Raw genomic sequence first — 13,252 nt, 5'->3', positions numbered from 1 at the left:
CACCTTGCTAGGGTGGTACAGACTTCCTGCGCCCCAGAGACAGGAGCCTTGTCACCTTGCTAGGGGAGTGCAGACATCCTGCGCCCCAGAGACAGACAGGAGCCTTGTCAGCCTGCTAGGTGGGTACAGACCTCCTCCCCCCATCCTTCCCCCCAGAGACAGACAGGAGTCATGTCACCCTGCTAGAGGGGTACAGACACCCTGCCCCCCCAGAGACAGACAGGAGCCTTGTCAACCTGCTAAGGGGGTGGACCGACGTGTCAGTTAAAGCTTCTATCTTTCAGTCAGGGCCTTCTTGTCTATTCTGATATGTAAGTATTATTTCTTGTCTCTGTCAGGTCCCATGTGTGCATTGGAAGGATGTGGGAGGGCTGCATAATGTTAAGCGCCAGCTCCTTGATACGGTGCAACTACCTCTGGAACATCCTGAGTTATTGTCTCTTGGACTTCGACGGTCAGGGGTACTTCTGTATGGTCCCCCTGGAACGGGGAAAACCTTGCTAGCCAAAGCTGTAGCCACGGAGTGTTCCCTGACTTTCCTAAGGTAAGTTTCTGGGTGGGGTGTGTTTCCATTCTGAGGACTAATGTTTGGACACATACAGATGAAGCTAGTCTGATCCTGAGACCTGTTTTTCAGGTGAAAACAGAGACAATTCTAGTTTTGTGAAACCTTGTATAAGGTAGAAATTGAAGCTTCATGTGGTGTGGAGAATTGAATATGGATGTTACAGCCATGATACCCGCTCTTCCAGCTTAGGGGGTAAAGGTTATAGTACTCCAGGGCAAATAATTACCGCCAACAACACAGGGCCTAGGCTATTGCACTTATTATTATTATTTATAAAGCGTTAACAAATTCCGCTGCCTGTACAATGGGTGGACTAACAGACAAGTATTTATAACCAGACGTGTTGTACACACAGTAACAGAGGGATTGAGGGCCCTGCTCAATGAGCTGGAAAAGTAGAATAGTATTCAATGAAGACATAGTGGGTTTTTAATGACCGTTGCAGGAGAGGAATCATGGTGTTGCCGAGGAGCTACTAACAGTTTAATTGATACGCTTTCGTGAAGAAGTGAGCTTTTACTGATTTTTTTTTTTTTTGCAGTGGAGACTGGGTGAGTGGTAATCGGAGAAGCCTTTGCATTGCTATCACAGTAAACTGATTTGCTTGCACCTCCTCCTCTGCCCTATGCTTTTCCCATGCTTGCAGATCCTTAACACAGTAACACAATTCTAGATACAATTTCTAGTTTGAACACTTACTGATTTATTTATTTTTTTTGGAGAAAACCAGAAACAAAAATTTCAAGTCAATAGATAAGTGATGTGTGACTAACTATCCAAAGAAATCTGCTTACAAAACACAGAGCTGATTTGTGAGGATACTTATGGGGTGATAAGTATTAAAAATAATATTTTCATAATATAATAAATTTTATTATATTAAAAATTGATATCTTGGCAATGTTTCCCTGATTAATGATTTAAAGCTGAATATTACCCACTATTTTAATTCTCATAGATCCTGAAGTAAGTTTCATTAGATGATTTTTATCTCACACATTAATCACAATTTAATTATAAAAATATAATTTATTGTGACAATAATAATAATAATAATAATAATTATATTTAACATGCATGATAATATCAGTGAATATTTAGGTATAACATAAGTATAAAATATGGCAGTGGTTTAACACAATTACAGACAGCTAAATAGCGACAGTTATATCGACATGTATGCAGTTTTTAACAAGAGTTACGATAGGACACTTCACTTTGAAATCAACACAGAACGCAGCATCTCACAGCAGCACAGCGTAAAGCAATAAAAACTTTGGCTGACAGTCAAATCACACTGAATTAACTCTTTCACTGCTGGCTACAATTATCATAGGCAAGATATCATATTATATTGCAATTTTACAAATACGATAATTCTCATACTAGATCATTTACCATTCCTATGTCCATCCAATAAGAATAATTCTAACCAGATTTTACGTTTGCAGAATTTTAACTTTCCTAATTAAGATTCACTATCCTTAATTTCAGAAAAAGTTTATAATTCTGGATAAAAGTTTGGTATGCTAACATTTGGCACATTTACCATTAATATATCGTTATTTTTATTCCACCTGCAGGAATGGAATTTTTACAACCATATATTCCTTAGCTAATTATGATTTCTAATAATTGAAATCTGACCAACATTTATCCAGATATATATTCCTGCTATTAGTAAAAAGTAAGTAATTTTAATTAAATTAATTAAAAACCATCATAATTACCAGTTATGTTGTAGAATTTCTCTTTTTCAGGCTCGGATATGTATCCCATAAATGGTGAATGCGAGTATGATGAGAATTGTGGGAAAAATAGAAAAGTTTGCAGAGTTTTGAAGTTGTGTTAGTTGGAAAAAAAATAGAATTAGGTATGTCCAGCTTTGGCTCCAGATGTCAGATCTTAGATGTTAGGTGTGAGTCCATCCTCAGAGTGAGAGTGTATCTGAGTCTGAGTAAGTCTGAATGTGAGAGTCTAAGAGTGTTCCCTCTCTCTCCTTTGTCCTTAATTTTAAAGGAGAAGTTCTCTATACATCACTAGTTTATAGTGACCAATAGCGAACTGTGGGCGTGTCTTCCCTACAGACTATCATCTAGATTTTGGTCAGTAGATGGCACAATTACATCACAGAAAATTCTTGTCAGGGGGCGTCCATTTACCTTTTTGTATAATGGGTTAAGAGAATTTCGTGAAGCGTTTGACTTCATCTTGGTTATCTTTTATGGATAACCGTCCATCAAAGACATGTCACTTCAAAGCATTTTCTTTTCGTTTTCCAGACAGAGCGTCTGGTTTTGCTGTGATAAAATTAGAATTTGACACCTGTAGCCTTAATTTCACCCTTCCTCACAATGGAACTTTGTAAGATTCCATTAGTTTTTAGAAAGTAAAATTAATTACTTCGTGTTATCTGTCATTGGTAATCCTGTGTAGACATCATGTCTTATCTCAGGTCTTATCTCTGCCAATGTTTACATAAGTCGCATTCCTTAGCTCAGGCTTGAATGAATAGAGTTACACAGAAGTAAAAATGTTTCTGTCTTTGCATTGTGATACAAAAGTGAGTCACCTCTGTTCTGATGGTGACTTACAGTATACGTTTTTAATTTCTGTCTTACCACAAAATGTCTGCCAGTATAATATACTGACGGACTGAAGGTGACTATTAGGTCAGGAAACTAAAAGAGAAATCAGTCTTGCAGTAAGTAGACCATTTAGGGCCCACCTAGATCAGGAGGAAGTTCTGAAGACATGGTTAAGATACATGTAACGGGGGGCTTCCAGAGGCAGTACCATAAACAAAGCAATATCAAATCAACAGCCATACACTACCTCTTCATCTCAAATTTTTTCATACTTCTTGCATCCTCACTATTACACAGATATGTCCCGTCTTGGACCGCTGACTGTCTGTGAATTGCCCTCTGCCATATTCATAGATCCCCCAATATAAAATGTGTGTTTCCCCCATGTAGTTTTATTTTAACTGTGTAATATGCCTTTTTGACAGTGTGGGGGCGCTTCGAGGACCACCCCAGTGAATCAGAACGTTCGCACTTGCAAATAGGTGTGAAACTGCAGGGAAAGTAACTATAAGCGCTCCCCTGGGTGGCAGCCAGGGGGAGCATTCGTTTCCCGAAGAGGGAAGTTTCCCTTGCAGAGGCTTCACACCAGGACTCCAGGGACGGGTCCCTGATGTTGGTGGGGATACCATCTGGGGTACGGGTGGTCCAGATCACCCTAACCTACTCCTAAAGAAGCCCTACACGGGGGCTGCGAGGCCAGGCTCGTAGCTGCCCAAAGAGCTTCCCCACCCCCCCTCCTGGGGTTTGCCTCAGTGGAGGTGGCCGCCGGGGAGAGGCGTGAGCCCCAGCTGGGACCCTGGGGCTGTTAGTCGGCTTCACAGCCTCAGAGTCCCCACTGGCCGCCTGGAAGTCCGTGCCGACCAATTTGCGCCATTCTCCTGATTGGTAGACACGAGGGAGTGCTGATTGGTCGATGCGGGGCTCAGGCAACCAATCAGAGAAGGAGCGCCTTCCAAACGGGGTTTTGCGCTCTTTCATCTAATTGGGCGGCGAAACCCCTCTCCTCCCCGAGCGCTGATTGGTGCAACCGAGTTTCGCACCCTTTCTTTGGATTGGGAGGCAAAACTCCTCACCTCCCTGAGCGCTGATTGGCGCAATTTGGTTCGCGCCCATTCAGCTGACTGGTTGTTCCTTGGTTTAGGAGCAAAGTTTGAATTCACCGGACTGAGCCAAGCAACTCCCTGGAACTAATTTCAGGGATGTACAGAGCCTTGAGCCCCAGACTTTAGGTGATTATTTCTCGGGCTCTGTACATCCGATAGCCTCGCTATTTGCAGGGATCCCAAAGGGGACCCGGGGCTATCCAGTGAATGCCTTCCATTCCCGGGGCACGGAGCCCCTAAGTGTCCCCCCTGTGCTATGTTTTAATGTGTATTACTATTGTCCAGTTGGTATCTCTCAGAGCTGAGATGGTTATCTGCTGTAAGCCATCCCCCTGCGGGGGTTTGTGCATAAAAGAAGCCTGTTTTCAATAAAGATTATCAGAGTTGTACCTCCAGAACTGTGTCTCGTCCAGTAACTGGGGCGGAAGTAGGTATCTTTGTATTTTAAATGATTGGTTGAAGGAAGGTAAGTAGCGGAGGTAACCGGTCGGGTTACCAGGTGGTCCGCTACACCTACGCTCTGCCGGAGACCTTTGTCTAACCTCTGTTCGTACTCCTACCTCTGATGCTCAACTTAAAGACTTCTCTAGGGCTGCACTGTTCCTTATGGAACGCCCTTCCCCTCTCTGTTAGACTTTCACCCAATCTCCACTCCTTTAAAAAAAATATTACTTCTTTAGGAAAGCATATCAATTAAACTGTGAAAAGCTTTCCCTTCCTGCACCCTGTAGTGCTAACAATCTAGGCAGATTAAAGAATTTAACCTTTTACAAGAAATATATAAAAACCTGAACTGCCGGCGGATTGATTCTTAATCTGTTGAAGGGCTTGAGGCTAGCTGCTTAATATAAAGTGCTTTCTGCATTGTCACTTTAACTTGTTTATTCAGTTTTACCTTGTCTGTATTTTATGTATGTTTTAGTCTCTTCTCTCATGTTCTGTGGGGAGTTAATATATTTGTCACATTTTTATAAAAACTGATGTTTTAAATAATATAAGAATCATATTATACAAATACAATAGTAAGACGGAGAAAAAAAAAGTAAATTTTATTGAAAGCATCATCACAAGTATGATCTTGTAAATCATTTAAAATGGATGTTTTTTTCTGTTATAACCCAACAGTAAGAATTTGCACATGTTACAAATTAAATAAACAAAGGAGTTATGAGTCTGGGCGAACATTTTTTCATAGCAATAAGATTTACCATTGACTAGGTTGAGTGGGATATTTTTTCCAAAATCCAGCTACATGTTATATAATATGGACATATATTTGGCCTCTGAAGACCCATTGGTATCATATCTAGGGTATAATATTCCAAAAGTAGATGTAGTTTGTACGTGGTGAGATTTTAAATCTGTAACCAAGCCTTCACTTAAATTGTGCAAGCTCAAATATATGTTAAATTAAACATGTAGCAGATTACATCTCCAACACAAAGAAGATGAGCCAGGAAATATTTTAAAATGACATTGAGAGTCTAAATTTGTACTAAGAGTTTGCAACTAGATACCCAAAGGCTCAAATTCCTCTGAACTCCTTTCATCTGTAATATTATCCTTGGACATGTGCCGCCGGACATGTTTGACTGAAATATGGCGAAGTCAAAAGAATGGTCCAGTTAAGAGAAGAGATCATCACCCTTTACGAACAAGGAACAGCATACAAAAAGATAGTGAATGTTCCTAGAGACACAGCTGGAAGCATAGTTCGCAAGTTCAAAGTTGAAGTAACAGTGGTTACACTACCTGGATGGGGCAGAAAAAGGAAGCTATCAATGAGAAGGCAGGTTGTGAAAAACCTGAGAAGGCAGTTTGTGAAAAGCCCTTGAGTGACTACTAAAGACCTGCAGCAATACTTGGTGGCAACATGCAGGTTTCAGTGAGTACAGTAAGATGTATACTAAACGCAGAAAGTTTTCTTGTCAGAACTCCCAAGACGTACACCACTACTGATCCAAAAGCACAAGAAAAGTCGACTCCAATAATCTCAAAATCCTAAAAATAAGCCAAAGTCGTTTAGGGATTCTGTTCTGTGGAGCGAATAAACAAAACTGGAACTTTTCGGTCCAATCGATCAGTGGTTTGTCTGGAGGAAGAAGAATTAAGCATACGCTGAAAAGAACACTGTGCCTACTGTTAAGCATGGTTGTGGCTCGTTGATGCTCTGGGCTGCTTTGCATCCTGTGGCACTGGAAACCTGCAGTGTGTGCAAGACAAAATTGATTCATTGAAGTATCAGAAAATCCTAGGAGAAATCGTCATGCCATCTGTGAGGAAGCTTAAGCTTGGTCGTCATTGAACCTTCCAAAAAAAAAAAAAAAAAAAGAGGTATCAACTAACTACTGCAAAGGGGGGCAGGGCCTGACAGCTGACCGAGGCAGCCGCATGCAACTCGGGCTCCTCCACAAACTCACATTATTGACCAATATTAGGGTATTTTACCCAATTTATCAGCAGCAAAGTTGCATTCTGACCCCACACAAGAGACTCCTGCACACAGACTGAAGCAAAGCTCCCGGTAGCCACTACTGCAAGCTTCGGCGGCCTACCAACGCAACCGAGCCTGGGGGGACAGCCGCTCCTCTGGCTCCATACGAACCACCTATCCAGGACCCTGTTTCACCCCCCCACCCTTTGGACCGGGGGGGTCATCTCGGTCCCCACTACTGGGTAGACCCCATACAAAGCACCAGAAACCTAAAGCTCCACGGATCCCTTGTTTCGTGGCGCGACCAAGATGACCGCCATGCTGGCGGCTCACCAATGCGACCCAGATCAGCAATGGAGTAGCCAGGTTCGATGCTATCTGCTGCAAGTTCTGGCATTGCATCGCTCAACAAGCTACTCCGGACCCTCCTGGCACGGGTTTACCACAAGCTACCGACACAACAGCCTGTCCACCACCCGAGCCAGGGGCCCACCAGACACAGCAGCCAGTACAAAGCCAGCGTGCCCAGGAGAACACGCATAAAGCGGAGACTCGCGGCCAACCTACCTAGAGTGCGGGGGCCTCACAGAGGCAGCCTAAGGAGGAACTACGGAGGGGTGATGACCCGGGAGTGGAGGGAAGAATCTTCTTCAGGAAACCGTTAAATAGAAAACATAAGTCTTTCCCTATTCACCCATCTGTGCTGCAGTGGATACTAAGGGAATGGAATTGAAGCGGTCCAGAGTAAGGCGCTCATTTTAGGTACTTTGGTGGCTAAAGACCAAAGATGCTGGCTGGATACTATATAAACACTTTATATGGGTGAATCCAGGGAAGATACAGGAACTGTTAAACTTTTGAGAAATATCAAGATGGCTGATGATTTTCTGTCCGACTCTTCATCAAAGGCACTGAAGCTTTCAGTGTAAATGATGGGGCTTTCTAATGTAACCAGACGAGCAGTATGGCTCAGAAGCTCGTACAATGACTTTGCTTCTAAGAATTCTTTGTGTGAGCTCCCCTTTGAGCAAAGTAGACTGTTTGAATCTCAACTGGATGACATACTGTGGGGATATTTATGGGACGATAATAGTAAACAGTTGAGAATTGCCCACTATTTCAATTATCAGATCCCAAAGATCGTTATCGTGTAAGTGAAATGTATTCCATATAAATAAAATCACAATTTGTTATAAAAATAGATACAATTTATTGTGACAATTTAAATAATAATAATAAGTAACATGTGTGACAATAATCAATGAATATTCAGTATAACATGATATGCAATTAATGGCAATACACATCAATGGTTGACAATGATTTATGATAATACTTCACAGAGAAGCGAAAGTGAAACTTACACACAGAGCTTGCAGCTTAAGGCCATAACACTTTAGCTGACAGTTATAATAACCCTTTCAATGCTGGCTAGACCTCCTAGGTAATTAAGACCTATTCTCATGTGATTTTAAATAAAATAACATTTAAACCAGCTATTTAGTCATTTCCTGGAACCATCCAATAAGAGAAATCTATCAAATTCTATAAGCAGAATCTTAACTTGCCTAAACAGATATTTTATCTTATTTTAGAGCAAATCAATACACCTGGATAAATATCACGATATGCTAACATGTGATAAATCACATAAATACATAATTATTCTTTTCCATCTGCAGAATAGAATGCTTAATTATATATTCTTTAGTAACTAAGATTTCTAAATATCGAAATCTGATCGTGATTTATCCAGTCATATATCATGCTATTAGAAAAAAATTAATTAATTTAGATTAATTAAATGAAACCAGTATAATTGCCAGTTGAGTAGATATTTTCATCAGATTAGTAGGTAGTCTCAGGAACTGAATGGATGTGTAAGAAATTCTGAGTGCCCTGGAGTGGATATCTGTCATGGATTTCTCTGCATTGCCCCCGACTGCTCACCTCCTTGCTTCTTTGCTTCCTTTTGCATACCTCTCCCTCTTCTTTTCCCTTTGTCTTAACTTTTAAAGGGAAAAATTATCTGTTCGTCACTAGGTGATAGACCAATAGAAAACTGGAGGTGTGGTTACCTTCCAGATAGCAATTTAAGTATTTGGTCTATAGAGGGCAGTCTCGTCCCACTAAACATTCCTATCCAGGAAAGAGTTAACTTTTCCTGGTGGCTATTTTGACGTCAATTAGCTTATCTTTATGGTTGTAGCGGAGAGCCGATCTTGCACAGCTATTCTCCACTAGAGATTCCAGTGAGGCTCAGGAACAAGGTGAGGTTAAGTCCATAGGCAAGGTTTCCAGCAGGTAAAGTAATACAGCAGTATCCCCATCGCAATCCCAATAACTGGACGACACACAGTTTCAGGAGTAGACTGACAAGCTTTATTCCACAGTTCCTTATAAAGCCCTCTCCCATGCAAGGGAGGAGGTTCTAACACTTAAGACATTATCCAATCTCTAAGTAGTAACCTCCCACAGATCTCCTCCCCTCCTCTAGCATCATAATCCCCTTATTGTGTACACAGTTTTCCCCGAGTTTTGGATGTACCCTAAATACTTGGGGTACATCCACAAATCCAACATCCCCAGATAGCTCTATTCTGGGGGACCAACATACTTAAAAATTAGCCCATTCGGATGAATGGTTCGTGAGATATGGGGTTCCAAAGATTTGACCGACCGCATGGGTAAAGTATCCGAAAACAGTTCCATGCATTTTGGCCCTGCGGTCGGTCACAAACAAGGGAATGAAAACAGGCGAATTGCCTGTGTTATAGAGCCTGGAGAGGGTTTGAATGAATTCCCTTGTTTATGGGGCTCTTTCTACCGAACGGCGGGTCATTCGGTAGTTTCCATACGAATTTCTGGAAGTATGGAGGTCTCAGCGGTGTTTGCCTAGTCAAGTGTCCGATTTTAGTTCCAGACACTCGACGGCAAAACACCGCTGTTCGGTAGTTTAAGATGGCCGCCGCCACGTGTTTGTTTCCCGAATGGCGGCCACCCAGAGGACAAAGACCACACTGCACTGATTGCCAATTACCTGTTTGCAACATTGTTGCAAACGGTAATTGGAGGCACACTCATTCCTGGGTGGTCTGGTTGTTCGGTAGTTTCATTCCCTTGTTTTATTTGAATGATTCTACCGAACAACTAGAGGAATACAATTCTTTACATACATTTAACTGTCATTATACCCGGATACCATGCTTTCTATACCTGTACATACACATTAAACCAGCCAGATGACCAAATACACTTATTCTCATACATGTCGTGGGACAGCCCGGTACCAATCCGCTACACTGCTCCCCCTTGCCCACAAGCCGGCATACACAGTCTGATCCAACACGGATCGGCTTGGGGATGTCCGGGGGCTCACGGATCATTTCTCTAAGTCAGTTTGTTTTGACAACCCGTCAGCATTTCCATTCTGCTTACCCGGCCGGTACTGGATATTAAAGTCAAAAGGCTGTAGCGCCAAACTCCAGCGCAGCAGCCTGGCGTTGTCTCCAGCCACCCGGTTCAGCCAGACTAACGGGTTGTGATCCGTGAGCAAGGAAAAGGGCTGTCCATATAAATAGGGTTGTAGCTTCTTTAGGGCCCACACCACAGCCAGGCATTCCTTTTCGATGGCGGCGTAGCTTACTTCTCGAGGTAACAGTTTGCGACTGATGTAAGCCACTGGATGTTCCCCGCCATCGGCCCCGACTTGACTCAGTACTGCCCCCAATCCAAACATAGAAGCGTCAGTGTGAACAAGAAAACGTTTAGTTGGATTGGGAGCTGCCAAGACAGGGGCATTTATCAGTGCATTTTTCAATTGTTGGAATGCCTGCTCACACTCCGGGGTCCAGTTTACTTGGCGGGGAAGGTTCTTACGGGTCAGGTCAGTGAGGGGTTTGGCCAGGGCGCTATAATTGGGAACAAACTTCCGGTAATACCCTGCTGTCCCTAGAAACGCTAAAACCTGGGTCTTAGTCCTAGGGGTGGGCCACTGGGCTACAGCCTCTACTTTGGCGGGTTCGGGTTTTTGTTTACCGCACCCTACTCTATGTCCCAGGTATTGTACCTCAGCCATGCCGATACTACACTTGGCCGGCTTCAAGGTCAGACCTGCTTCCCTTATCCTATCTAGTACAGCTCCGATGTGAGCTAAGTGTTCCTGCCACGTATTGCTAAAAATAGCAATATCGTCCAGGTAGGCACATGTATAGTCCTGGAATCCATCTAGGAGTCGATCCACCATCCTTTGGAAGGTGGCTGGGGCGTTTTTCATCCCAAATGGCATGACCTTAAACTGGTACAAGCCAAATGGGGTGACAAAGGCCGACTTCGGGATGGCGTCTGGGGCCAGGGGGATTTGCCAATACCCTTTACACAAGTCAATAGTGGTGAGGTATTGGCCCCTGGCCATTCTGTCCAGTAACTCGTCTATCCGGGGCATCGGATAGGCGTCAGATACAGTCTTCTCGTTCAATCTCCTATAGTCCACGCAGAAGCGGGTCGTACCGTCTCGCTTTGGTACGAGGACTACAGGAGATGCCCAAGGACTGTCTGAGGGTTCAATCACCCCCAGTTGGAGCATTTCGTCGATCTCCTTACGCATGTTTGCCCGTACCGCTTCTGGAATGCGGTATGGCGTCTGGCGCATGGGTAGTTGCCCTGGGGTCTCGACCCGGTGAGTTGCCAGAGGCGTGTATCCAGGTACATTAGAGAACGTGTCGCGTTTCTCTTCCAATAGTTGCTGTACCTCGATCCGCTCCTGTGGGCTCAGCCGATCTCCCAGCGTAACCTCCCCTAAATCTCCGGACAGCTGCCCATCCCCCAGCAAATCGGGGAGGGGTAAGCTGTCAAACTCTTCCGTGTTAGGGGCACAGATGGCGGTTACCTCCTCAGTACGCTCGTGGTAGGGCTTCAGCATGTTCACATGGAGCATGCGTCGCCCCCCAGTCCCTGTGCAGGGGCCGATAATATAGGTGGTATCGCATCTTTGCTCCACCACCTTATATGGGCCCTGCCAGGCGGCCTGTAACTTATCATGTCGGACAGGTTTTAAAATTAGTACCTTCTGCCCGACCTGAAAGCTACGGTCCCTGGCTCCCCGATCATACCATGTACGCTGGCGGGTCTGGGCCTCCTGAAGGTTTTCCCGTACCGTCTTGGTCAACGCTTCTAGGCGGTCCCGAAAGGCCAACACATATGGTAGGATGGGAGTGCCATCTGTGCTCCGGTCTCCCTCCCAATGCTCTCTAATAAGATCCAATGGGCCTCGGACCCTCCTTCCAAACAATAATTCAAACGGGGAGAACCCTGTGGATTCCTGCGGCACCTCCCGGTATGCAAATAGGAGGTGCGGCAGGAATCGTTCCCAGTCCTTGTGGGTCTCTGCGAAGGTTCGGAGCATCTGCTTCAAGGTACCATTGAATCGTTCGCAGAGCCCGTTCGTCTGGGGGTGGTAAGGGGCGCTGATAATAGGCTTAATGCCACAGATCCTCCAGAGGTGTTGGGTGAATTCTGCGGTAAACTGGGTACCCTGATCCGAGATAATCTCCCTGGGTAATCCCATCCGGGAGAATATCCGCATGAGGGCATCCGCGACCGTCTCAGCATGGATGTTGGTCAGAGCCACTGCTTCTGGATACCTGGTGGCATAATCTACGACCGTTAAAATATACCGTTTTCCTGACGGGCTAACTTTATTGAGGGGGCCTATCAGATCCACCGCTATTCGGCTAAAAGGTTCCTCTATTATGGGTAAGGGGTGAAGTTTAGCCTTCCTGCGATCCCCCCTTTTTCCCACTCTCTGGCAGGTATCGCAAGTCGTGCAATATCTGCGTACTTCCTGGCTAATCCCTGGCCAGAAGAAACTCTGGGTTAGTCTGTACCTGGTGCGACTAACCCCTAGATGTCCGGATAGCGGAATATCATGCGCTATCCGGAGTAATTCAGCCCGGTACCGCTGTGGTACCACTAATTGTCTCCTCGCTATCGGGTCTAACCCCGTAATCTGTTTGGTTGTTTCCCTGTATAAAAGTTGTTTATCCCAGTTAAACTTCTCTCTCTCCGCCCCGGGGGAACCCGTGCCAACCTTGTCCCTATACACCTGAAGCGTGGGGTCTGTTGCGACTTCAGCTACAAATTCATTAGGTGGAGCCCAGGGGACACATTCTAGAGGGGGGGTAGGGTTGCTTACCTGGACCTCCGGCAGTGTGTTGTGGTCCTGGGTGCGGGCCTGTTGTCGGGTGACTACAGGGTTGACCTCTCCTGTGGTGGGTGACTGGGGCTCAAAAGCAGAAGTGAGCCTCCCCAGATCGTTCCCCAATAAAACCTCCGCCGGTAAATGTGGCATCAACCCCACCTCCACTTCCCCTGCCCCCGCTCCCCAATGTAAATGTACCCTTGCTGTAGGTAGCCGGTACACTGCTCCCCCAGCTACCCGGACGGCAACAGTTTTGTTCAGTTTTGCCTGATCTGAAATCAGGTGGCTCTGTACCAAAGTGATGGTGGCTCCCGAATCTCGTAATCCCCGGACTGCTGTACCATTCAGATATACCGTCTG

At 44.7% G+C, this 13,252-nt stretch overlaps 1 protein-coding gene across 1 annotated transcript in view; it reads left to right on the top strand.

The window, feature by feature from the left end:
• PEX6 (peroxisomal biogenesis factor 6) overlaps nucleotides 1-13,252 on the top strand; it is a 203,806-nt gene that overhangs the window by 151,995 nt on the left and 38,559 nt on the right. The window contains exon 11 of the mRNA XM_063444206.1: nucleotides 339-544. Coding sequence (XP_063300276.1) covers nucleotides 339-544 — 206 coding nt within the window. The remainder of the gene's footprint in view (nucleotides 1-338; nucleotides 545-13,252) is intronic.

This window comes from Pelobates fuscus, chromosome 2 (assembly GCF_036172605.1).
Source record: "Pelobates fuscus isolate aPelFus1 chromosome 2, aPelFus1.pri, whole genome shotgun sequence".
Taxonomy (NCBI): domain Eukaryota; kingdom Metazoa; phylum Chordata; class Amphibia; order Anura; family Pelobatidae; genus Pelobates; species Pelobates fuscus.
This window is presented reverse-complemented; position numbering and strand designations above follow the sequence as displayed.